At 40.7% G+C, this 25,754-nt stretch overlaps 2 protein-coding genes across 2 annotated transcripts; both read right to left on the reverse strand.

Moving 5' to 3' along the window:
* Nucleotides 1-564: 564 nt before the first annotated feature.
* On the reverse strand, nt 565-10,296 carry LOC110378682 (nose resistant to fluoxetine protein 6). The gene is made up of 13 exons (XM_064040300.1): nt 9,771-10,296; nt 9,072-9,214; nt 8,379-8,700; nt 8,133-8,244; nt 7,602-7,689; nt 7,359-7,519; nt 4,608-4,793; nt 4,228-4,407; nt 3,704-3,854; nt 2,141-2,342; nt 1,772-1,801; nt 1,409-1,551; nt 565-745 (listed from the first exon to the last, which is right to left on the reverse strand). The coding sequence occupies exons 1-13, from the start codon at nt 9,841-9,843 to the stop codon at nt 638-640; spliced, it is 1,899 nt and encodes a 632-aa protein (XP_063896370.1). The 5' UTR covers nt 9,844-10,296; the 3' UTR covers nt 565-637.
* A 1,285-nt stretch (nt 10,297-11,581) lies between these two features.
* On the reverse strand, nt 11,582-21,221 carry LOC110378683 (nose resistant to fluoxetine protein 6). Its single transcript, XM_064040301.1, has 12 exons — nt 20,842-21,221; nt 16,970-17,112; nt 15,895-16,222; nt 15,561-15,672; nt 15,290-15,377; nt 14,866-15,032; nt 14,345-14,530; nt 13,859-14,038; nt 13,537-13,687; nt 13,085-13,262; nt 12,578-12,720; nt 11,582-12,278 (listed from the first exon to the last, which is right to left on the reverse strand). Exons 1-12 carry the CDS (start codon nt 20,900-20,902, stop codon nt 12,153-12,155), a joined length of 1,863 nt encoding a protein of 620 aa, XP_063896371.1. The 5' UTR covers nt 20,903-21,221; the 3' UTR covers nt 11,582-12,152.
* Nucleotides 21,222-25,754: the final 4,533 nt, after the last annotated feature.

Consider the following 25,754-nt stretch of genomic DNA (forward strand, 5'->3'; position numbering starts at 1 on the left):
TGAAGACGGAGACAGAACTGAGTGGTAGGCACGTCTAACTTAGCTCTCACGGGTAACGGCCTCAGTTGCGGGTGAAATCTAATTTAAACTGTAGTCTATCCAACTAGTGGAGCAATAGTTCTCATCATCACACAGTTTAGCCGGTAAATGTCGGACATGACTGGCATGACAATTGAAAACAGTAATACTAGACATAGGCCCACTAGTCAGTCTGAGAGAACTATCGTGAACATATTATGTTGCCACTTACAAGGATGTTCAGAGTGAGAGTCCTCATGATGTCGCTGGTGCTACTAACTTGCTAAGTAGTCACTGCCCTCTATATACCGCTCAGTGTGTTTACTGCAATATTGTGCAAATATTGCCACGACTAGGTATATTCATTTTGTGTCCATTTTTTACAGCATTAATTATGGTAATTATTGTCATAGCTTGTGTTGGTGCATATATTGTGTCTAGTGTTACTCTAAATCTACTCGTATTGGATACAAGCGTGGTAATATGAGGAACTACATAACTTCTTGAACATAAGACATCATTTTCTCTGCTACTATCATCATGGAATATTAAACTCGGCATTGCTAAAACGAATTTTATTGCACATCAATTTATCACTTAGAACTAGAGTGAACAACCCTCATGTGATGAGGACGGAGTATAGCTTCTGGAAGGGCAGCTCCACCGTCAGCGTGAGCGGCACCGCCAGCAGGTACGACAGGAACATCGTCGCTGTGGTGTCTGCCACCTGCAAGACCAGCATTGGAAACTATTATCTTCCTGTTATTTATTTTTTTAAGCATATACATAGTTTTGTAACTGAAATTATTGTTATTATAGGACGTCCTCAGGCACGGTGGAGTGATGACTTGCGCAAGGCGGCTGGCAGGAGCTGGATGCGAGAAGCCGAAAATCGATCTCAGTGGCGTGCACTTGGAGAGGCCTATGTCCAGCAGTGGACTACGATAGGCTGATGATGATGATGATGATGATGATACAAACTATATTACCTACCATCTATTGATATGAAATACGTAAAAATAATAATTACAGAATAGCATCAAAAATCTTCTTATCGCTACCCACCGGGAGTGTACCCAAAATGCTGGCAGTTGGATGGCTACGCTTAATTTTTTTACCAAAATAAAAACCAGAATAAAAAACTTCTTGATATTATATTATGTTAGGTAAAATATACGTCAGTTTGACTATAACCCAGCACTTTAAAGTTAAGTTGTATATTGCCTTGAATTTGAAGATCAATGAATTTGACTGTTTAGCTAATGTGGTGATTCGTATATTGATCGAATTACATACTCAACACTTTAAGATTTGAATTAAAATCTGAACATGTCATAACGGAGTGTGTCTTTAAATGTATTGCTTGTTCTATCCTAGAAATGAGTCCTACCGTGTGTAGAGTGGAGGTGGTGATAGGCATGAGTGAGGATCCTGCCAGCATACAGTTGATGCACCAGTGCAGCAGCAGCACCGGCAGCGACAGCCGTCCCAGGGTGAACCAGCCGCTCCAACTGAACACGTGCCGCAGGTAGCCTGAGAGGCACATTCATGGACTTTGACTTATAATCAGCAGGCTTCTTTTAGTTGCTTCTTGTTATCTTTGCTTTAATTAAATAAAAGTGTTTTCTAAAATAAGAATTCTCTATTTGAATTGAACTTTTTTTTTGCAGATATTTTCATGCCGCTTTATACGGTAGGCAGGCAAAGAATAAGTTATATTGGTCTATGGTTATGGATTAAATTCAAGACTCACCTTTATTTTTGGTCACAGCAGCAGATTTTTCTGGAAAACAAAAAAACATCAATGAAACAACTAGCAACATCAACGTTTATCCAGTTCCTAAGTATTCTAGCAGAAATAAAAAGGCATATTTAAAGACGTACATAGAACATGCATATACCACATCACAGTCATATTACATAAGACCAAATGCATCTCGTGCGCATCTCAAGTGCTCGACAATACCTGGTGGCCCTTTTTTTCTGGAGGGAACTCGGGTGAGTGACCATCGAGGGAGTGTCAGATTCTTACAGACTTAAACCCATCATGTTCTTTCATAGTCTTATTATGTACCAGGGCCGCGGTCTTTCTAACAATTCCGTAGCACAGTGTTGGACGTACCATCAGCATGTCGCAGTGGCGGCGCGGTGCTGCCGTTGCAGATGCCGAAGAGCAACAGCGCCGCCAGCAGCAACAGCCCCGGGCGCTCCAGCGCGAGCAGCAGCGCGTGCCAGAGCCGCGAGCCGCCGCCGCGCACCAGCCACCCGCCCGCCGTCCAGCACGGCATCAGCGCCAGCACCAACTGGCATGCCATGATCAGCCGCTGCCAGGACAATGGTACTTGACAGTAGTGACAAGGAAGAGTGAAAGCCAAATGCATATTGCGCACACCCCAAATAAAAGTGGCAACAGGGCAGGAAGAAAAAGAAGAAGAGACTGCAATACTCCACTAACCACGTGCCTCTCTCTTAAACTCTTAATAAGTGCTACGATTTTGATATTGGAAATTCATGATGTTCATATTATTCTACGTTTGTCAACAGCCGTTCTATATATTTTGTGATAAGCAGCAATTTACCTAATGCCATTATATATTACTAGCTGTTGCCCGCAACTTCGTCTGCGTGGGCAATATAGAATCGTCAAAATACTACTTATCCCGTAGGTGCATTCTTTCACGTGACAGTATAATTAGGATTACCACTTAGCAGTCGCATAGATTAATTGATCAAGGTTGTGTTGTAGATGTGACCATTTATCTAAACAAAAGAAGTAAAGTTTGTGACGTTGTGGATATCTCTGGATCTAACAGCCAATTTGGAAAATTATTACGTATGGTGCGTAAGTAATTCTCACAGGAAACAGCTAATATCAAGGTATATATGCTTTGAGTCAAAGTATTTCTTTGCAAAGAATTAAGTAAGAACAACAATAAGATTTCGGATGAGTGAAGGACTAAAATACCAAAGATGATTTTCAAAAGTATTTTTTATTGCTTGAATTAACAGAATATGATTGTATCTATGTTATAAGGAGAACAATCAACATTCTGTACAAATCTCATACTCATACTTTCACACAAAATCTGCCCATTGTCCTTTCATTTCAATCGGTTCAACAGTTTTACGCATTTAGAATATCATAAAAAAGGATTAGGACTTTCCACCAACCTTGTTTACGTCATCATAAAATTCTGATTCGTCATCAGGACTTCTTCATAAAATCTAAGAAGATGTATACAAACTTTCATCCCCTATTTTATCCCCTTAGGGATAGAATTTATCAAAATCCTTTCTTAAGGGTTGCCTACGCCATAGTAGCTTTATGCATGCAAAGTCTCAGTCCGATCGGTTTAAAATTGACAAAGTTTCATACAAACTTTCATCCCCTATTTTATCCCCTATTTTTTCTACCCAATTGATCAAAATCCTTTCTTAGCGGATGCCTACGTCATAACATCTACCTGCATGCCAAATTTTAGCCCGATCCGTCCAGTGGTTTCAGCTGTGCGTTGATAGATCACTATGTCAGTCAGTCAGTCAGTCAGTCACCTTTGAGTTTTATATATTTAGATTTTAGCGTGAACATATGAACTGGCTTAAATCAGCCGCCCTTAGCACTCTCTTACCTTCGTCCAATATTAGTATAATAATAGGTTGACTCAGCTCCTAAAGGATAGCATACCTTATGGTCCTGTGGCTTAAAGCCCATGTCCCTCAGATGATGCAGCAGATGTGCCATGAACAGCCCCAGCAGCGCGGCGGGCAGGCTCCCGCAAGGATGCGTGTAGTACTGACTGAATGATGGAGTCGTCTCGAACTTGTTGTGGATGTTGCTGGAGAGAAAACAGTATACTTAATCTAATAGACAGTCATTTGTTGCTGGGGGGAGCGGGGGGGAAGTTTGTTGCGCCTCTTTTTCTTCCCAGCAAAAACACATAGGAAGTGGTGAAGGGTGGGCGTTTTGGGTGCCGTCTTTTGTTTTTGACGCTTTCTTAAAATACGCACGTTTTGAAGATTTTAAGAAAAATATTTGAGTTGTGGAGATTCTCGTACTATTCCATTGTCACAAAACCTCATTGTCACTTTAAAACCCGATTTGTACAACATAGTGATAGCAACATAGTATCAACACTATATACCTACTACTTACACAATATTTTAAAAGAAACATTGTACCCATAGATGAATCAGCTGTCATCAACGTACTTGGGCATGGAGACGAACATGAAGATCTTCCAGTCGTTGACGTAGCCTCGGTAGGCGTTGAGCAGAACGGCTCCCAGGAAGCCGGCTCCCAGCAGCCACAGCGCGTGCCCACGCCGGCGGGGCAGCCACAGCATGATGACGCAGCCAACCAGGTGCAGCTGCATGTCCACTGCCAGGAACCTGGGTAGCAGAACAAAGCAATGAGAGACCTAAGTACTGCAAAACTTGGTATCACAAATAAATTGTCTTTAGCTTTCAATTACATTTTTTTTCTGGTCTTCAGTACCGACATACAACAATAAGTGAACGGAAATCGTACAATATAGAGGTACATTAACATTCACACTCTGTCGTAGACCCAAGATGACCGTGATACTGACCAGGTCTGCCACTGGCACATGAGCTCAGGCTCGATGAAGTTCTGTAGGAAGAGCACGTTGGGCCAGAACTTGCGGCGACAGATGTTGCTCTCGCGGCCGACCAGCATGGGCCACATGGGGCCGTCGCGCGTCAGCGGCCACCACGTCGCCGAGAAACCCATCACCAGTATGTATAACGGCGCTATCCTGGAGTATAATACAAAACGAACTTTTATTAACAAAAATACGAATGCCTTTTATCACTTTCTGAATATATCATTATATTCAGAAAGTGATTATATTCATAGGGGGCAAATGCTCGTCAACTTCCTCGAGCGCGAGGGGCTCTTTTTGATGAACTCCTTTTTCAAAAAGCAGCCCCAAAGGAAGTGGACGTGGCAAAGCCCCGACACTATGACCAAAAATGAGATTGACTTCATCATGACGAACAAGAAGCATATATTCAGAGACGTCTCCGTGATCAATAGGTTTAATACCGGGAGCGATCACCGACTTGTCCGAGGCTCTCTGAATATCAACTTCAAGGCCGAACGTTTCCGTCTGATGAAGGCCAGGCTCCGACCAACACTGCTCCAAACCATGACAGGATCTGAAACGTTCCAGACAAATTTGGAGAACCGATTTGCCGCCGTGGAAACCACAACAGACGTTAACCAGAACCACGAATATGTGGTTCGGATCCTCAGGGAGGAAGGTTCGAGATTGTGTAACATGCAGCGTAAGGGCAAGAAATCAAAGCTTTCGGAAGAGACATTAGGGCTTATGAAGAAACGACGTGAAAACCCGCCTGTCACTTCGTCAGCTAAGCGGGCTCTAAACCAAGAGATCAACAAGCACGTACGACGTGACCTCCGGTGCTCCAATACTCTTGCTATTGAAAGAGCAATTGAGCTGAATCGGGGTCAAAGGTGTTCGTACAATCTCTTGGAAGAAGCCACCTGACGAAGCTGACCACAACAAGTGGAGAAGTCGTTTCTTCGGTGCCGGCAGTCCTTTCGGAAGTGGAAAATTTCTATGGCCGGTTATACGCATCGCATGCATCTCGACCTGATCCCGGAAATGAGGATTCTAGAGCCACATTAACACGCCATTTCACCGAAGACCTGCCAGAAGTCAGCAGTGGCGAAATCGAGATCGCTCTGAGACAGCTTAAAAATGGAAAAGCCCCTGGCGAGGATGGCATTACAACAGAGCTTTTAAAAGCAGGAGGTAAGCCCGTACTGGGGAGCTCCAGAAGCTTTTAATGCCGTCCTGTTTGAAGGAGAACTCCAGAGGCGTGGAGTAGGAGTGTTGTCGTCCTGTTCTTCAAAAGGGAGACAAAACCCAGTTGAAGAACTATCGACCCATTTCCTCCTAAGCCACGTATATAAGCTGTTCTCAAGAGTGATCACGAACCGACTTGCGCGAAGACTCGACGAATTCCAACCACCGGAGCAGGCTGGGTTTCGAGCGGATACGGCACCATAGACCACATCCACACGGTGCGGCAGATTATACAGAAGACCGAAGAGTATAATCAGCCCCTGTGTCTAGCATTTGTGGACTATGAGAAGGCCTTTGACTCGGTTGAAATCTGGTCTGTTCTGGAGTCCCTGCAGCGTTGTCAAGTAGATTGGCGATACATCCAAGTGATGAGATGTCTATACGAAGCCGCTACAATGTCCGTCCAAGTACAGAATCAGCAAACAAGGCCCATACCGTTGCATCGAGGAGTGAGACAAGGGATGTTATTTCCCGAAACTGTTCACTAATGCAATGGAGGATATGTTCAAGACGCTGAACTGGAAAGGACGCGGCATCAACATCAATGGCGAACACATCTCTCACTTGAGATTTGCTGACGATATCGTCATCATGGCGGAAACGCTGCAGGACCTACAACAGATGCTGAACGACCTGGCTGAATCTTCTCTACGCATCGGCCTACGGATGAACTTTGACAAAACCAAGGTCATGTTCAATGAACATGTTCTACCGGAACCGATTGCGATACACGGCTCCGTTCTCGAAGTTGTTCAGAAATATGTATACCTCGGGCAGACATTGCAGTTAGGTAGAAACAACTTTGAGGACGAGGTGAATAGGAGAATTCAGTTGGGTTGGGCTGCATTTGGGAAGCTACGTCGAGTCCTAACATCGTCGATCCCACAGTGCCTAAAGACAAAAGTCTTCAATCAGTGCGTCCTACCTGTCATGACTTACGGAGCCGAAACGTGGACACTGACGGTACGGCTGGTCCACAAGTTTAAAGTCGCTCAGCGGGCTATGGAAAGAGCTATGCTCGGCGTTTCTCTGAGGGATCGCATCAGGAATGAGGTAATCCGTCAGAGAACCAAGGTCATCGACATAGCCTACCGAATCAGCAAGCTGAAGTGGCAGTGGGCTGGCCATATTAGCCGAAGAACCGATAACCGTTGGGGTAAACGAGTTCTAGAGTGGAGACCGCGCCTCGGCAAACGTAGTGTAGGACGTCCTCAGGCACGGTGGAGTGATGACTTGCGCAAGACGGCTGGCAGAAGCTGGATGCGAGCAGCCGAAAATAGATCTCAGTGGCGTGCACTTGGAGAGGCCTATGTCCAGCAGTGGACTGCGATAGGCTGATGATGATGATGATGACTTTCTGAATAATATTTGTATATTTTATCTGGTTGGTGTTAGCAAAACTGTTATTACTTAGACAGTTTTCGTGTGTCCACTGAAGAAGATAAGTCAGTATTGTAAACCAACACTTAAAACCTGTAGACATAGTACCTAAAGATTCTCTTGAGCATCAGTTTGGGCAGCAGCGTAAAGCTGGGTGGCTGCGGCACCTGCAGCAGCGAGTCTGCCAGGAAGAAGCTGGACAGCATCAGCAGTATCTGCACGCTGGCCGTGCCGTTCTGCAGCAGCATCATCACTGGCCATCTCGCCAACTGCACAAAGGAGCATCAAAATATTAACCACAGCAAAGTATTTCGAGTCGATGAGAACATAGACAAGCCACGTAGCACTGACCTCTTCAATATGTTGCGGGTTCTGTATATAGAGGATGTGGTGCAGACATCCTGCGTGCACGAACACCACCAGCGCCACCATCACCACTCTGGAACATTTGCCTTTCATATACCAGCTGATATAGCACGTAAATGTCGGTCCTGCGCCTGATCTCTCTCCGGTCGTGTCGGATTACCGTCCCATCGGGCTATGAGAGTTAAGGAATAGTGAGTGCACCTGTGTCTGCGCAAATGCTTGTGCACTATAATATGTCCTGCGTAGTTGGCTAATCTCCTTACATGAGAACAGCCGCCGTAGCCGATAATCGGCAAGGAGGACATCATCATCATCATATACCAGCTGATCACCAATGTGACTTTCAAAGTTAGCAGTACTAAGAGTATCATAATAACTGTCGACAAGGAAATGAAAAACATGAGAGGAAATCTTCTCCACCCTATTTACTGGGTAGTTAGAAATCGCTAATCCGACTTTAGTAAATGAACGATGAATAATACATGCAGAAGGCATAATCTTATAAGGGTGATGTACCTAAAAGCCTCGAGGGTGAGCAGCGTGTCCAGCCTGGGGTCGCCGGCAGGGTAGGGAGTCTTCAGGTGCTGCCAGTTGGACGCCAGCGACCACGCCGTCAGCACTCGAAGCTCTGCAATAGTTCGCATTTGCACTTCGATCTTATCTCGTTACATATGGACGTACCCACCTATATACACGTCATTAATTTACTTGGCGTTTAGAGTATTATATACTACTTTATTGCTATTGTAAGAAGCAACTTACTTTTAATGCTCTTCGTGTTCACATCATACACAGTCCCCACTACATTGAGGAGTACAATAACTGCCACCGCATACAAGAATACTCGATGCGGCGTCTCTACAGCGCTGCTGGTGCTTCTCAGCGCTTCATGCTTGGTGTGCGACCGGCAGTAGCTGAGCTCGATCAGCTCGGCTTTCAGGCAGAGGCGCTGCAGTTGTTCCGACATGCAGCGCTGGAAGCGACGCGAGGGACTGCCGCTGGTGATGTTGGGGCAGCGAGAGCTCACGCAGTAGCCGCGGTGCAGTAACGTGCGGTTGAAGTTGTGCCGGTCAATAGAGTACTCCTGTGGAACACAGAAAACATGTGCACATTAATTTTGACGTTCTTATTTAGATATCTTGACTTTCATAAAAGCGTTCACAATGTTATATTTAAGGTCTCTTCAGTGTAACGCTTTATGATTTTGCCAACAATACTGGTTAGGTAGGGTTTTTTTGGCAAGGTGACCGTTACGGAGCGAAAAGATCGTAACGCAGAGTTACAAAAAAATGGTTAAGGCAAAGTAAACGTTATTCAGTAAGATGCATATCGTGGGATTATTGGAGGGCATTGTAGGGTTTTCATTGATATTCTTTGTTAACATATTATCATCAGTTAAAATAAAGCCCATGAGCACTCCTATTCAAGTTTTTTGACTGTGTGGGAAGGTGTTACCGTCATGAGCAGATAGGTGGGGTGCGGCTCGGAGACGGGCTTGACGCTGAAGGTGCCGAGGCAGTACAGCCCCCCGCGCCGCGCCAGGCACGACTCAAACTCGTCCAGGTGGAACAGCCGCGGGAACTGCGCGTACTCCTCGGCTGTGCACCAACATACATGGCAATCTTTCATAGAATAGCTACAATCTACCTATATATACAAAAGAAATTCGTGTTAGTTAGGTACACAGAACTCAAGAACGGCTGAACCGATTTAGCTGAAAACCAACCAACCACCGATTTGGCAGGGAGGTAGTTTAGAGCCAAGGGAAGGACATAGGATAGTTTTTGTCACCATTTGGCTACGGGAAGCAGTTATCTCGGGACGCGGGTGAAACCGCGGGCGGAAAGCTAGTATTTATACAAAAGAAAGTCGTGTTAGTTACACATTTTATAACTCAAGAATGGCTGAAACCTTTAAGCTGAAAATTAAAGGGGTGGTAGCTTAAACCCGGTTGAAGGACATAGTATAGTTTTTTATACCATCCGGGAAGCGGGTGAAACCGCGGGCAGAAGTTAGTTTATAATAAACACTAAATGTTTCACATTTCATTTGAAAATTCAAGTAATATTTAACCACATTAATAAATTGTTTATTGTACAATAGTTTAGGTTAACTGCCATTTTATTTTTATTAGTAATACTATTGGTATCTCACTTGTAACTCCTGCTACCGCCATGGAACCAGCGACCACCACAGCAAGGAACCTCACCACCACTTCTCCCAGCATCGTTTATTCTTCTAGATCCTTCTAGATCAGTCCTTTTATATTGTACACTACCACTATGATTTATGAAGCAAAATTTTTTAATTACCTAGTTAAAATAAAACTTTTATCGCGTGTAATAATAAAATGCAGTAATTCACGCGCGTACGCGCAGGGTAGCCGAGAGCACTTTGTTACAAACCGCAATAATATTACCCACGAATAATTAAACCCGTATCCTTTGTTAACGGGTTTTTTTGATCGTAAGGCTATCTACAGAAATCTGCTCTTATTTTCATATTTTTTAGAGGTCTTTGAGCCTAAAAATAATCGAAAGGTCTTAACCCTGATATGCCCATAGGGGCGATAACGGACAAAATTGCGCCGTCACTGTTAATGCATAATAATCGCGTACTGTATGATGAATTTAAATTAAACGCTATTTATCAATAGGTACAGGAAACATTTTGAAGCCTGAGACAGTAACTTTGACAGCACATGACAATATCGAGTGACAATTCAGAGTGCAAGATTGTTTCTTGAAAAAGTTTGCAAACGATCGGATTCAAATAAATGTTAGTTATTTTGCCGTATCAATGGTTTTATAGGAAATCCAATGAGTGTTTCAGAGTTACGGTTTGGTTTTTCCAAAATGGTACCTACACTTTTCTATTTACAATCAGTTATTCGGTTTTCTTGGGTCCGTAAGAACCTTGCACATATCGAGCTTTAGGTACATAGTTTTTCTTAGATTGTAGGTCTCGATACGTACTTACTCTCCTCTCAACCAATGAAATAGATAGACGATTTCCTGGAGATGAAGATAGGTCATCGATATTTACATAGATGTTTACGATAGGACCACGTCGGATGGTGATGCAGCCGAACAATATAATATGTCGATGGGACCGTCATTAACAACAGCAAACATTATTTTTATAATTCATTATAACGCTAGTTTACTAGAATAATAGTCGGCCACAGATAGCTGGAGATTCATTTGTTTGTCGGCACCATTTTCTATTTTTAAACCAAGCAAGTCAAAGTGTTTAATGAGGAAATGTGCAAATTGGGAATATAAAGCGTTTGATTTTCATATCAGAGCAACAATAACTATCATACGGAACCGCAATCGTAAAAAATATATTAAAATCAGTTCCTCGCGCATGCGCATGACCTTCACGCAGTCATGAGCCAACACCCTTGTTAATTGAACCACTTCAGTAATAACTACGTGTACTGTACATATTCAATAAAATATACGTCCAGTGTGTCATTAACTTTATTTCTTTTTATGTACAAAGCTTAACAAATAACGGCAACTATATTAATCATAATATCACTTCATTTATGTAGTTGTATGCATCTATGCATCATTCATTACTTAGTTAGATAAACTTAAATAAATATTATTATGTAAAATAAGCAAAAAAGTCCACTAACAACAATATTAACTACTTATCAAAATTGCAATATGTCGGGATATTTATAAATATCAAAAGCAAGATGTTTTTATTCTCTGCATATCCAATTTATTTTGTATTTTTGACAGTTATTTATGCAAGATTTTAACGTCCACGAATATTGCAATCTTGTTTTTTTTAAACGGACTTTTGGTGCTGACCATGTTGTTCACAACTTTAGGTCAATGTTATAGCATTGTACCTGAATATAATTGTTTGGCTTAATTTACACGTACCTAAAGCCAGTAAAGCTACAATAATTTAAAATTACATCTTAATATATTTATAGGATCGTTCTTCTTTTCGCTTTAAACTGGTTACTTTAGCAGCTTTTTTGATCTCTGCGAACTTATGAGATAAATACAGCTCGATTCGCGTGAATTTTGTTATTTCAGATTTGCTACCAAAGAAATCTGAAAAACATGTTTCACTACTAAATGTCGAATGTTAGGTACTATCATTTGATATGTTATTATCCACAATTGTAATTCAGTTTGTCGTGCTGAATACTAAACATTACCAAGACCGGATTTTAATACAATCCGATTATAATCTTAGTTGTAAGATTACAAACGACCGGTTCTCCTGTATCACACAATTTGGCAATGGTTTGGTAGAAGTTTACAATGATTAACCTTTTAGTTAGACCCCTGAGACATCCTCTAAAATTAAGAACAATTCCTTTACAGTATCTCTTTTTATACAAATGTGCACTGTGAACACGTTCAACTTGCTACAGTTTGTCGTGACCTAGGTAACTACTTTCTACACTCCATTTGAACACGCAATAATTATGGCATTTCAATTTTTAAAATGGTTAAAATTATTCGTTTTTACGTTGGATAACGTGGTTTCCCATCAGGTGGTGAGCTAGGCTTGCTTGTGCTTGAGCAGCAGCAGAGAGTTGAGGGTCCGGAGCGCCGGCATCTCCAGCAGCAGCGTCAGGGGCACTGCTGCCGCGTACGAGAGGCAGCTCGTCGCCAGCCAGTCTACCACCTGCGATGACAGATAGTTGAAGGTATGAAGCTGGGTATTACGGATTTCATTAAAAATGCTCCTCTATTAGTTTGATTAATAAGTTACATGATTTGAGAATTGGGGAATTGAAGAGCTTTCACGTACACCAGACTTATATGACGTGTATAACAATTCTCTATATTTATTGAAGAAAACTCTCGAAGACCCGGACTACCAATAACATTACCAGATAGAATTCTCAGAGATGGTCAATGTTCTGTCTTTTGTCGTGTGGCAATATTTGAGATACAAGGTAGCTTTATTACTGAGTAACTGACCACACTGAGTAGCGAGCTGTGGATGGGCTGTGGCCTGGAGGCTGCAATGCTGAGGTTGATGCACCAGTGCAGCAGCAGCACCGACAGCGACAGCCGCCCCAGCGCCGACCAGCCGCGCCATGAGAATATCTGCTTCAGCCAACCTTGGCAGAAAGAGAGCAAATTAATTAGCTAAAAAAACGATTGCAGGGAAAATACATTAAAGCTTATTTTTTATTAATAAAACAATCTTTAACTCGTGTAAAAGACAGTCAGTGGCTGCGTTATTTTCAATTGACCCAAAAATGAAGCTCTTTCTTTACATTGCACATTAAACTCTTCTCCTTATTCTTTATTGCACACTTAACAATACATAATAAAAAATAATAAAGACAGTTTATATACAATGGCGAGCTTAACCCAGAATTGAGTTCTCTTACAGCCAACCTTAAAGCCATGGAGAGATTTGATAGTGGTAGGGTAGATTATAGTATAGTAGTAGTGGTAGATAGGCTTCTCCGTCGTTACCTTCGAGTCCATTAACCATCCCGAAGACGATCCCTCCCGCCAGCAGACTCAGCACTGGTCTCTCCAACGCGGTGTACGTCGCAGTGAACCAGGGCACTGTGTGAGTGCGTACTGCGTCCCCTGATAGCACCCACCACATGATCAGGGCAGGGGACAGGTGGTAGGGGAGGCGCACCCACTGGAACAGTTAAATACGCTCGTAGATTTACTTAGTTTTGAGAATTCCAGGATCAACGGAATACTAACTTTTAGGATCTCACAATTTACCAATTTTTTCATTTTCTTTCTAGGCAATTAAGAACTACTAAACCTTGCAAACTTATCGTATTTTGCGTTACATACAACAAATTAAGAATTTGTCATTCAGTATCAGTTGTAGGTAGTACCTGAACAATCATTAAGTCATCTATATAAAACACAAAGAACGCATAGCAAGGTAAGAACCAACTCACTTTATAATCAGAAAGCTTGACTCCCGCCTCCTGCAGCTCGAAGTGCAGGAAGGCGAGGAACAGGCCGACGAGGCAGGCGGGCAGGCTGCCCCACGGCGCCTGGTACAGCCAGCTGAACGATGAGATACCCGCGTACATCGTGCGCAGGTTACTAAAGACAATGAAAAGCTCATTAAGTGAAGGTTGTGCATGAAGCGTATTATAAGGTTGATTATTCATCAGACTATGACTATAAACCCATCCCACTAAATTTGAGAAAGACTTAGAAGATTGGGTCCCAAATATTTCTTTTGGCAAATCCTGAGCTCATGAACTCGCTTGCCTTGGATAAGCGAAGTAGACGATAGACTTCCAGTTGAAGGCATAGGCGAGCAGGCCATTGAGCACGCAGGAGACGCACGCCAGCGCGCCCAGCACGTGCAGCGCGCGCGCTCGCTGCCGCACCAGCACCACTGTGAGTATCGACGCCAGCACGTACAGCTGCATGTCCACTGCCAGGAACCTGGACACCACAAGAATACTCGCATTGTAAGTTTTTTAAACCCTCCCAAAATATTAAAATTATAAAACCTCCAGACCCCCACTAGATGACGGTCTGGCTAGAAACAGTTAAAGTGGGATGATGAATGTCGGGCAAAGTGGCAAACCTTGAGGGAGGCAGTTGTCCAGCAGTGGACGTCATTCGGCTGCCGCGTCATCGTACAGGTAAGGTTGAGAGGGTGTCAGTAAGTTTGGAAGCGAGCGAGGAAGTGTAATTTTTAATAGTCCACAGAGTAGCCTTTTTTTGTACGAAAAGCTATGTACTCACCAGGTCTGTACCAGACAGAGGTCCTCAGGATCGATGAGATTGTTAAGATAGAAGGCATGCGTCCAGAGCTTGCGCTTGCAGGCGTCGCTCTCGGCGGCCACGGCTGCTGTCCACTGCGGGCCGGAGCCGAGGCTCGGCCACCAGGTGGCTGCGAAGCCCACCACTAGCAGGTACACTGGGGAGATCCTGGAAGAATTATATCATTCATTCACTTTTATCACCTCGACAATTTCTGTTTTAAGTCAAGCACGGGTTTGTTGACGACCGGTATAGTCGTAAAAGTGTTTTTGATATTTCTCAAAATTTTGAAGCAACCTCCATTAGGATTTCAAATAGAAAAGTAGAATTCGATGAAATAGGTATAGGTACTTCACATAGGCACGACACGAAATGACTCGAAAGACTATTTCCACTATATGTTTGGACTATAATAATGCACCACATACATATTCGGTGCTAAATAGTACAACTTTTTGTCAGCAATGCTGCCAAAAAGAAGACTGTGTATAACGAGCATGTACCTGGCTATCCTCTTGACAGTGATGTAGGGCAGCAGCTTGAAGGAGACGCTGTGTTCCTTGGAGTGCAGCAGCAGGTTGTACGCGAGGAGGAAGTTGGACAGCAGCACGAACACCTGCACCACCGACGTGCCGTTCAGGAAGATCATCAGCACCGGGTGACGGGAGATCTGGAAAACAGCGGTGTGATGATATTTATATACTTTTATAGTAGTAACTGTTGCTTTCTCATAACGCATTAAACATATAGCTTTGCATGGTAGATACATATAAATAGAATTCTTTGAAGTTAATTTTGGTGTAGCGGGGTCGCGGAATTATTTTCTAAACTTCCGCAAGCTTTAATGAAATATTTGTGACAACAGTATTGCCTCCTTTCACCATGCCCTTTCGGCAATATTTTTGGTATAGTTTGTAGGTAGCTCACCTGTTCGATCCACCTCGGGTTGTACAGGTACAGCATGTCGTGGATGCAGCCGCTGTGCGTCGCCATGATGAGCAGCATCAGAAACACTCTACAATACATAACAATATTTTATTACCTTACACAAAAACAGTGTTTCAAACTTGAATTTTGTATCATCGAATTCCTTATCGAAATCTCACCGATTATATCAGACGTACGTAAATGCTACTCTATCTTTGATGTCCCAAGTGTAATTCGATCATTATTGTACATAATATGGTACAGTACACACCTGACCCCCTGCACGGGCGAGAGAGCGGCGAGGCGCGGGTCTCCGTCTTCGTAGGACGCGGTCAGGCGTCGCCAGTTGCTGCGAATCGACCACGACGCTAGAAGGGGATTCTCTGTGAAAATATACGAATAGTAATGAAAGTATTGGAATAATCTGCTGCTGGGGACTTTGTTCCGCTACTTCTTATTCCCAGCAAAAACACTTAGGAAGTGGTGTGAATGGTGGGCGTGTTGGGGGCTGTCTTTTGTTTTTTTGACTTTCGAAATATGCAGTATTGCAGCCAAGTTTCAATAAATGACCTTGATTTTATGCGTGAAATATTGAATGAACTTACTCTTCACATTATCTCCCGTGAACACATCATACACAGTCCCCAGAACATTGCAAACAAGTATAGCAGTGACTGCCAACAGGAACAGCCTCTGCGCCCTCTGCGGCGGCTCGTGCGCGTGCTCGCGCGCCACGTGCTGCGCGTGCGAGCGGCAGTAGCGCAGCCTCGCGAGCCGCGTGCGCAGTGACACGCGCCGCGCCCACTGCGCCGCGCACTGCTCGAAGCGCAGGGAAGCGTTGCGCTCGCCGGCCAGTGAGGGGCAGCGAGAGCTCACGCAGTAGCCGCGGTGCAGCTCCGTGCGGTTGAAGTGGTGAGGGTCCAGCGAGTACTCCTACAAAGATATAGGTCAAAGAATAGAGTAGATTGAATCAGAGCCATGTCCTAATGTAATAACAGGGAGTAGCCAATACCTAAGTTAAAAAAGTTACTTAAGTATGCATGCTGAAAAAATATTAAGCTGAATGTCAGGCCCACTAGCGCCACAGGCTATCAAACAGTCATGTTATAAGATCGTCTATTTAAAATAGAAAGTCATGTTTACAGCAGCGTGTTCAAGTACTGATCTTGTTATAATTTTGTGTTTTAATTAACCCAGAAATTACAATTGTAACTCAGATATATATACCAACAACTTCATTCCCTCAGACTCAGGATTTTCCACGGCCCTTAATAGTCACTCGACATTTATAGGTCAAAGATAATAATGCTTGAAACCACATGAAACTAAATGTCAATTGATTTCAATTGTGATAAGACACGGAAATCACTGCTTTACTCCACTTAATTAGAAATTAAAGTCACCGCAAGAATATTACTCAGTAATTTAATTAACCTTGCTTGTGCACAATTATACGCCAGACCCTTTCCGTTCCTTCCAAAATGCTTTTTTCCGCATTTGGGTGTTTTCTACATACACCAACTAGGCGTTTTACCGGGATAAATCCTATGCTCCAGTTTATAGAACGGTGATATAACTCCCAGCTGCCGTTGAGGACCAGACCCCACGTCACAAAGAGTAACAGACTCAAGGGCCGAATACCAATGGTGACTGCAGTGAACCCTGGATGGCTTTTCTTACCTTGAGCATATTGTAGAGAGGGCTGGGGTGCCGGAGCGGCTCCACGCTGAAGGTGCCGAGGCAGTACATCCCGCCGGGGCGCGCCAGGCATGACTCCCACTCATCCAGGTGGAACAGCCGCGGGAACTGCGCGTACTCCTCGTCTGCGGGGAGAAGATGTGAGAAGTCAGGCACTTCGCAAAATATCTGGATGAATCTACTATGCGTCACGCAACGACACGACTACACAGTTTAAAATAAATTGTAGTAAATAGGCACCTATATACATACATCCTTTCTAGATTGTTTACACATCATGTACCTTCTAATGAACTTAGTTGACTGATGCATTTTCAAGAGCAACTCACTTGGGTGCGATTAACGAAATAAATGGATTTTGAATTAAGTGTGTAAAAATGTAAAGTAAACCTGCTTATTCTGCTGACTCTGATATTTTGACATGCACAGCATTAATACTTCCGCGAGTAAGCGTGACTCATTCTCATGATTTTTTGTTTTTGTAGTTCATCAATTTGTTATCTTAGAAGAAGCAGATCGAAAGTACCCAAAAAGCAACCAAATATCCTTTTAGGTTCTAAATAGCAGGTAGGTAGATAAATAGTATGACGGTGGGCGTGTGTGTGCGGTATGTATGTAATACACAATTTAACTGAAAAAATAATTGCACGTGCTGTTTACTTATGATCCATTTTTATGACATGTAGGAACTGTTGTTATAATGAAACTCACTCGCATACATTATAACGACATGGAATATTTTTCATTTAAAACATTTAGGTAAGCGAAAATGTAACAGCATATGAAAATGACTTTTATAAAACTGCACCTACATGACTGTAATCATCGTCTGCAATGCCAAAACTATTATGTTTTTAATGGTCTCAGAAATCAGAAAACCTTTAGATATATTTTGTACTCTGGCAGGAACAGTCTAGAAGGCGTGCACTTTTACTGGTGAGTTGGGCAATGTTGCATGTCACGGTCGCCCTACTCCCTACTTACTATTAAAATTAGGTAAGTTTGTGATAATTAAAAAGTATTTTTAAAGTTTCTGCGTTTAAGCTTTACCCAGAGGTAAGCGTCTTGCGAATACACTATTATATACTTACTTATACCTATGTAGATTGTCATTTGAGTATATTGTTTGTTAAATATTGGTTGAAAAACCAAATAGTCTTTTTCTAACCCTCTTTGCTGGTCTTAAACAAATCTTACACCAATTAGGCTCTTTGACTCTCTTTGCTGGTCAAACTAATCTTATCAATTAACAGTTTAGTTAATAACTTATCGTAACTATTGCACATGGTGGTTGCCCAAGCAGTTAGAGTTGAACCAGGTCAATGCTGACGCGTAACTCAAAAAGATAAAATTATATGTAACGCGATACCATGGATTCAAAATCATATACTATCACCTAAATACACTCCATCCTTAGATGAAGTGCAGTATTCTTTATTAAAAAGCAAAACAAATGAGGAATGAGGATCATGTCGTGAGGAAGGTGATGAGCTTGAATGCTGGTGGATGTAGTGGAAGGGGACGACCAAAGATTCGCTGGATGGATTATGTTAAAGTCGACATCAGTTGAAAGAACATTAGGTACTTGTAAGATGACGGTAGATAGAAGAGTATGGAAGAAGAAAACATGCTGCCATCAAGAGAATTAAATCGTTAATTTGCTGAATAAGCTGATTAGAGGGTATCGCATCGCATCTCAATCAAATCAGCTTCCCAATCACGTGTAGGTAAATCTTCATACGCAGTAATATAACAACCGATTCCTTGCTAACGACAACTTCTATTTACTCTACTTGCCTTTAAACTTTAGAGTGTAGTGCTTCCTAAACTGAAGATGCAAAGAATATAGACGATATGGCGTGGGTGTGAGGCTATTTATCAATTAAAAGGACATCGCCTTTACTGGAGTGCGCTCTTGACCCTGCTCGCCAAATTAACATATTTGACATTTTGGAGACGCTTCAACGGAGATTATATAACTTTATTGAATTGATCCTTATGGGAAGTTAAGGCTAAGATAATTCATTGTTTTTGGATAGGATCTCCTTTTTTAGGTACCTCATCTAATACTCTATTTACTTAGTCTACGCTCTAATACTGGCGATATCTATATGGACTAGCTTTCGACACGGTCAAGCGCCGTGGTAACAATTTTTAGATAAAAAGTATCCTGTAGCCCTTGTCGGTAAATGGGTTATCTAACACTGAATTATTTTTTCAAACCGGTCTAATAGTTACTAAGAATAACGCATTCAAGCAAGCCACTAAACAAACAACTCTTTAGCTTGACCATCTAGTACAGCTTCGACTAGTCGCCTTTGTTTGATGACCAAATTAAAAATTCTCTATCCAAAAGCGGACACGTAAAAATCTGGCAAGGATATAAATTGAAAATAGAAACACAAGGCAAGTTATAAATACCTGAGGGTCGAGCTAATCCGACGGAATTCACCATTAAGAAGTTCTCGACCTTGTTCCCCAAAAGGTAATAAAGTTTATGTAACGAAAATTATTGAAAATGCACGCCGCCTCACACAGAATGTTAAGGACATGCACTTGGCCCTAGCTGAGCGAATACGAGCTCTATGGGACCAGGGAGTTCCGTAGCTTTATACAGGGTGTTTCGTTCACAATCACATTAAATCCTATCGCATATATGTACTTCATGATATCATGTGTAGAGCAGAGATAAAGTTTGGAGTATCGAATGTTTTGATCAATTGACAGCTGTCAGTTTTCAAGGGAGAATCTCAGTTGTTTGTAACGACTGACTTTTATAAATATGGTGTTCTAATTTTCGCACATTTTTATTCTATTTACTTGGTTTTTTTTTTAGGTTGTTTTTTCTTTCTGTTAATCGACATATATTAATTAACCAGGATATTAACGCATTGCATTTAATGTGATTGTGAACGAGACACCCGATATATGTAATTGTCCACATAGAAATAATGTTACTTGTGAGATTGTCAGTCAGAGAGAAAAGCATGTTGCTCCGTTGACTATATAATTAGTATCAGCGCACAAGGGTGGTGATGAACTTATGTATGTATGTTGCTTTATTTCTATCTTTAGGTACCATTCATTCTGTCTCATCATTCGTTCTCCCTGTAGGTACCATTATTAGCTGGAAAACCCTTACCTACTGCAGCTAATCACTCCATCCATCCATCCTCCGAGCCTTTTTTTCCCAACTATGTTAGGGTCGGTTTAACCGGATCTAATCACTAACTATCACTGCCTACTTTAATATTATGAATGTGGAGCTTTCGTAACACGACCACGGAACTCCAAAAAAAGTTATTTAAATAAGGGACATTACGCTACTCGACGTAATTCAATATAAAAGAATAAATAAGTTCCGCTGTATAATCTCGGCAATGTCGCGATTATTCACTTTATAGGGTTATTTCATCGTGGCTGAATGTCGCTGGCTACAGGTTTTGTAGCGTAAGTAGTTAATATATGACAATGGAGCGTTAATCTTATTTTAATTACCTAGGCAGAACTTTTTATTTTAAGAATTTACATTTATTTTGTAGGACTGAACTGGGAGATAAATAACAACAGAAGATGTCCTTTTATATCTTCTAATAAGTACATGAATATCAATATTATCCTGTGATACCTTTGCTAGTACCACACCTGTATATGTATAGGGGTCTATCCTGTAAGCTACACTGCAAGTTTATGAGTTCACTGTACGACTATGTAAGTATTAAGTAAGCATTCAGTTTCTAGTTGACATTTTAAAAAGTCTTTTTTCCCATAGATTAGGTAAGCTGCAGAAAAGTCGAATATCAACCACAATAGCAACTGTCAATGAGTTACAATAATACTTATGTGTTACATACCAGTGACATCTCTGGCCTGCGCCTGCGCCGCCAGCAGCATCCAGCACCACCACAGCTTCATGTCGTGTGTATGTGTGTGTGAGGGACCAGCAGCGTCAACTCCCTACCCTCACTGCAAAGGGGTGATACTTCGCACTCCTGCTTATAACTAGGCTCGATTATGTTCCGTGATTACCCACCGACTTCGGCAGCCTTTACCACACTAACACTAGTTAAACTCTCTGTGAGTGCTTTATGCAGTTCTTATCAAATTCGGAATTATTACGAAAGAATGCACTTGCATTAAGTCACTGCACTGCGATTCTCCGATACTAATATTTCGACAAATTCCAGTAATTATAATATTTAGTTCGAAGCAAAGCACGACTCTCTTGTGCGACTCCGCGTGTGTTTGTAGCAGATTGTTGCGCGCGCGCAGATCGTCTCGGTTCAATGTCAGTGTCAGTGTCGCGCGCGCATGGGTTTGGGGTAACGCACGTCATTATGCTGTGGCTGGTCAAGCATTATTTACTTAATGCAAGTGTTTGCAGGTACACCGTGATGTGTTAATTTTTGACAGGTTTTACCTGTTTTGAAAATTCAAAAGATGTTGAAGAAATCAATCGTATAATACAAAGTAATATTGATTCTAATCAGTTGCGATAGGATGCACGCCAACCTAACACTGCTTTTGGACTTTTTGAAAGAATGATATGTTGTCTATTCTATACTAATATTATAAAGAGGAAAACTTTGTTTGTTTGTTTGGTTGTAATGGATAAACTCAAATCTACTGGACCGATTTTGAATATTCTTTCACCATTAGAAAGTTATATTATCTGCGAGTAACATAGGCTATATTTTATCCCGGTGCGGGCAGTAACTCCCACGGGACGCGGGTGAAACCGCGGGAAAACGGCTATTCATAGATAAACTAACGCGGCAACAAATTAAATCGGTACCTATGCAGTATAGTTCAATCGGTACCATACAAACCTAAAAGCTAAATGAAATGAAATTACGTGCAAATATGCCACATAGACGGGGAGTCGGGATTGAGTTTGCAATTATACGTTTGCTGGGAAACATAATTTTATGAGGTTGTGGTTTGAAAAGTGTACAACCACAAAGAAAATTATAACTTTACAAGCAATTAACACACGGAAGGTGGCACACGTCAGTGATACTTGTGCAAGTTTGTCAATAACAAACACATTACAGCTGTTATAAGGAAATTAGCCAAAGGTTCGCGTTGCACTCGAAGTGTGTGTTCACTAAGATCTAGAATGTATTGCTGGTTTCACCTTGACAGCCAGAGAGGGTAGAAACTATTATACATTGTTTGTATAGTGATATTATTCTATATTATAAGATTTGATTGTTTGAATCGAATTGGTTCCGGAACTACTGAACCGATTTGTAAAATTATTTTACTGTTAGCTACACTATCTGCGCTGAACTTCGGCTATACTTATCCAGGTACGAGCAGTAGTTCTATAAAAATAACAAAGTTCTAGAATTTAAACTGTGAAGCAGCATTAACATCATTGGAGGAAGAAGAATGCAGCTGAATTTTGCAGACACTACAATTCATCAGATGAAACATGTAAGTAGCAACATGTAAACTGGTGTTGAAAAGTAGAAAAATCGTCCAAGACGTTATCATTGTCAAGTATTAAAAATAACTACAATGACAACAAAACTCATAATATCGAACCTCGAACCTAAAAATAAACAAGTTGTGGAGAATTTACAGATATTGCACAATATACCCTCGATCATACTTCCTACTCCCTAACTTCGCTTCTCCCGCAGCTGGCTGACCCTGACCTTGTCTCAATGCGGGGATTTACGCTAATCTTTGTTTTACGACTGTTCTCCAAATTATTGATGTAAAAGGATATTGTTTAGGTACATGAGTCACTTCATAGATTTTATATTGGTGCTAGACAAATTAAGTCGTAAATGTCTTATGTGTATGAGGTCGAGGTATATACCGAAGGTCCACCACATTTGGTCAACTCTAAACTTCTCTTGGTTAACTTAGCTGCATCCCTGTGTATTTACAACTGCAGTAGACCATTATATGTAGTTTCCTTGGCACAATTAGTTATGTTAATAAGCCTTGTAAGCAGAAATAGGGTTTTCTGCACCTATTTATAGTGGCGTAGGTTTTATTTGGTATACCAAGCTATTACACGACTATGTTAAGGACAAAATATAATATTATGAGAGATATTAATTGTGTGCAAGTTTATGCATTATACTGATTTATACACACATTAAGTATGAGGGTGTCAACTACTATGTAGGTAGATAATTTCTTCCTTATTAGCCAAGTGTGAAGTACTTACCTACCGATCTGTGTGAGTTATCATTACGTATGAGTCTATACTCGATCTATCTTACCTACGTGTACGGAAGGTCAGTTTGCAGTCGCCCAACTTATTTTCAATGTAAAGTAAAGTAAAGTAATCTTTATTGTATTGATTGTGTTGGTTACAGGTGTTAGATATATAGTTACAGTACAACAATCGTTTGGGCATACAATAATTAAGGCCCAATCGGGCAGGTACATTATTATTTGTTACAAAACTATATAAACTAATTACTTATTTTCTAAAAAATCCTTAATAGTATAATAACATTTTTGTGCCAACCATTGCTTTATTTTTACTTTAAACAATCTTAATGGAAGTTCTCTAATGGTTTGGGGTATTTTATTAATTATAGGTATATTTTTACACACATACACATACAATTTTTGTGGTACAGAGTAGTTCTGCAATCATTGTATTAAGCTTCTATTTTTCCATCCACAGCACATAAGTCCATGTGTAATTAACCAGTTCTTAGTTGAAACTGTCAATGAAACATTTTAAATAGGAAAATTAAAGCGTTTATAGTTGAGTGAGTTAATAACATTGTTCAAGTTTATATCTGTATTCGTCAATAAACTTGACATTAGACTTTATTTTGTAATCAAATATTTATGGATCGTTGCAGAGTTTTTTAATTTTTATATAAGGTAAATCAGTTCAACTGTTGAGTCTCCATATTTTTTTTAAGATAACCTTTCAAATAAGGTGACGTATCCTTCGCTTGATTTTTTAAGATATTAGATAAGAGTTTTAGTTTTTATAAATTTTAGAAGAGATTAAGGTTTTAGTTATGAATTTCACTTAATTGAACACTATTTGTTCAAATGCGTTTCAGTTCGATAAAATATTTTCGTAGCGCTAACTACGGCGTAGCGACTACGCGACTAGGGATGAGTAAGTTTGAGTTCATTGACCTCAGGGCTACACAATACGTAGATACATGTACGCATTATACCTGTTTTATTTTTCAAGGCACCTTACAGATTTTTGTATTTCGAATAACTCGTTATCATTTGTTAATGTAAAATTTATGTATTATAGGTACTTATGTGATATCGTGTGTTGTCCTTTGACATACAAAATGGTGTTCGAAACAGTAAAGTTAATAAATTGTAATGAATCGAAGGTTACTCGTACATTATTTCTTTCTTAAATTCTTATCTACTAAATGACAACTCTCTCGATAAATAAATAAAATATTATTTACATATTGTTAAGTAGTATATTTCCTTGCAAGTATACGCAGTCCACATACTAATTAATAATAGTGTGAATACAAAAAAAATATTTAAAAAAAAGCGTGGGGTGCATGGTGTCAATAGTTATAAATATTTTATTGACAGATATGAGTACAGTGATTTTCATTTCGATAATATCTTAAAAAGCACCCCACGCTTTTTTAAAATATTTTTTTTTTTGTATTCACACTATTATTAATTTATATTCATTGAAATTTTTAACACTGTTTTCTTAATTTAAATTCATTAAAATTTATTTCCTATTTTTTAGTTCGTTTTTCTATAAAAAGCGTGTTTTTTAGTTTTTTTAAACTATTATTTATTTTCTACTTTTTAGTTTGTTTTCAAACTATTATTTGTTTTGTAGAATTAAAATTATCTTTAGTATACAAAAAAATGTCAATATTAGAGAAAACGGCTAAAGATAATTATTGGAAATAAAAATTAACATCGAGTCCTGCCTTATCGATTGTAGAGAAAAATTCTAGAAAATTTTAATTAATTTTCTTACCTTATCGACTATAGATGAAAATTATATAAATTAACAAAGATCATATTTTGCAAATTGAAAAACCTAGAAGTCGGTGTCTAATGGATGTTACTAAGTTAATTTTGCCACCGACTTCTAGGCCGATGCACCTAAAATTAGTTTTTTTTGCTTTTTAGTGTTTTGGGAACTCGGTTTAATTTTTTTGTAAAAAGGTTATTTATTTAAAGCTTTTCAGTGATACGAATAGTTGTCACTATCCATACAAGTGGGAAGTTCTCATCAATACAAAGAATATAAGTCCAAACGAGGTATTTTACATATTCAGTTGTCGAGTTCCCTTGACTTTCTTTGGTCTCCATCATCAGGTCAGCTCCAAACCTTCACTGTTGCATAGGTCTTGTCAATACGAATAATTTAAGCCCAAACACGAGGTAGTTTACATATTCAGTTGTCGAGTTCCCTCCATTTTCTCTGGTCTCCATCATCAGGTCAGCTCCAAACCTTCACTGTTGTAAAGGTCTTGTCAATACAAATAATTTAAGCCCAAACACGAGGTAGTTTACATATTCAGTTGTCGAGTTCCCTCGACCCTCTCTGGTCTCCATCATCAGGTCAGCTCCAAATCTTCACAGTTGAATAGTGCTTTTAGGCGTACACCTAAGTGTCAAGTTTTTACCCTATGTATGCCTACAAGTTTTGAAGGTTGCCCTCGATTTCTCAGGGTTTCCATCATCAGATCCTGATCTGATGAATATGGAACCAACTGGCAGCTATTCCAAGTCGAACAAAAAAAGAATCACGTAAATCGGTCTATAAACCTCGGAG

The sequence above is a fragment of the Helicoverpa armigera genome, chromosome 22 (genome assembly GCF_030705265.1).
Source record: "Helicoverpa armigera isolate CAAS_96S chromosome 22, ASM3070526v1, whole genome shotgun sequence".
Classification (NCBI taxonomy): domain Eukaryota; kingdom Metazoa; phylum Arthropoda; class Insecta; order Lepidoptera; family Noctuidae; genus Helicoverpa; species Helicoverpa armigera.

Bases quoted from the DNA above. Each gene is read 5' to 3' on its own strand.
- LOC110378682 (XM_064040300.1), bottom strand. From the start codon at position 9,843: ATGCTGGGAGAAGTGGTGGTGAGGTTCCTTGCTGTGGTGGTCGCTGGT. The intron at 4,794-7,358 runs GTACTATGTCTA...ATTATACTCCAG, and splicing joins ATGCTCAAGAGAATCTTTAG to GATAGCGCCGTTATACATAC. The intron at 746-1,408 runs GTAGGACTCATT...CTGGTCTTGCAG, and splicing joins CCACCTCCACTCTACACACG to GTGGCAGACACCACAGCGAC.
- LOC110378683 (XM_064040301.1), bottom strand. From the start codon at position 20,902: ATGAAGCTGTGGTGGTGCTGGATGCTGCTGGCGGCGCAGGCGCAGGCC. The intron at 17,113-20,841 runs GTATGTAACACA...TTCTCCCCGCAG, and splicing joins GCAGGCCAGAGATGTCACTG to ACGAGGAGTACGCGCAGTTC. The intron at 14,531-14,865 runs GTACATGCTCGT...TAATTCTTCCAG, and splicing joins ACTGTCAAGAGGATAGCCAG to GATCTCCCCAGTGTACCTGC.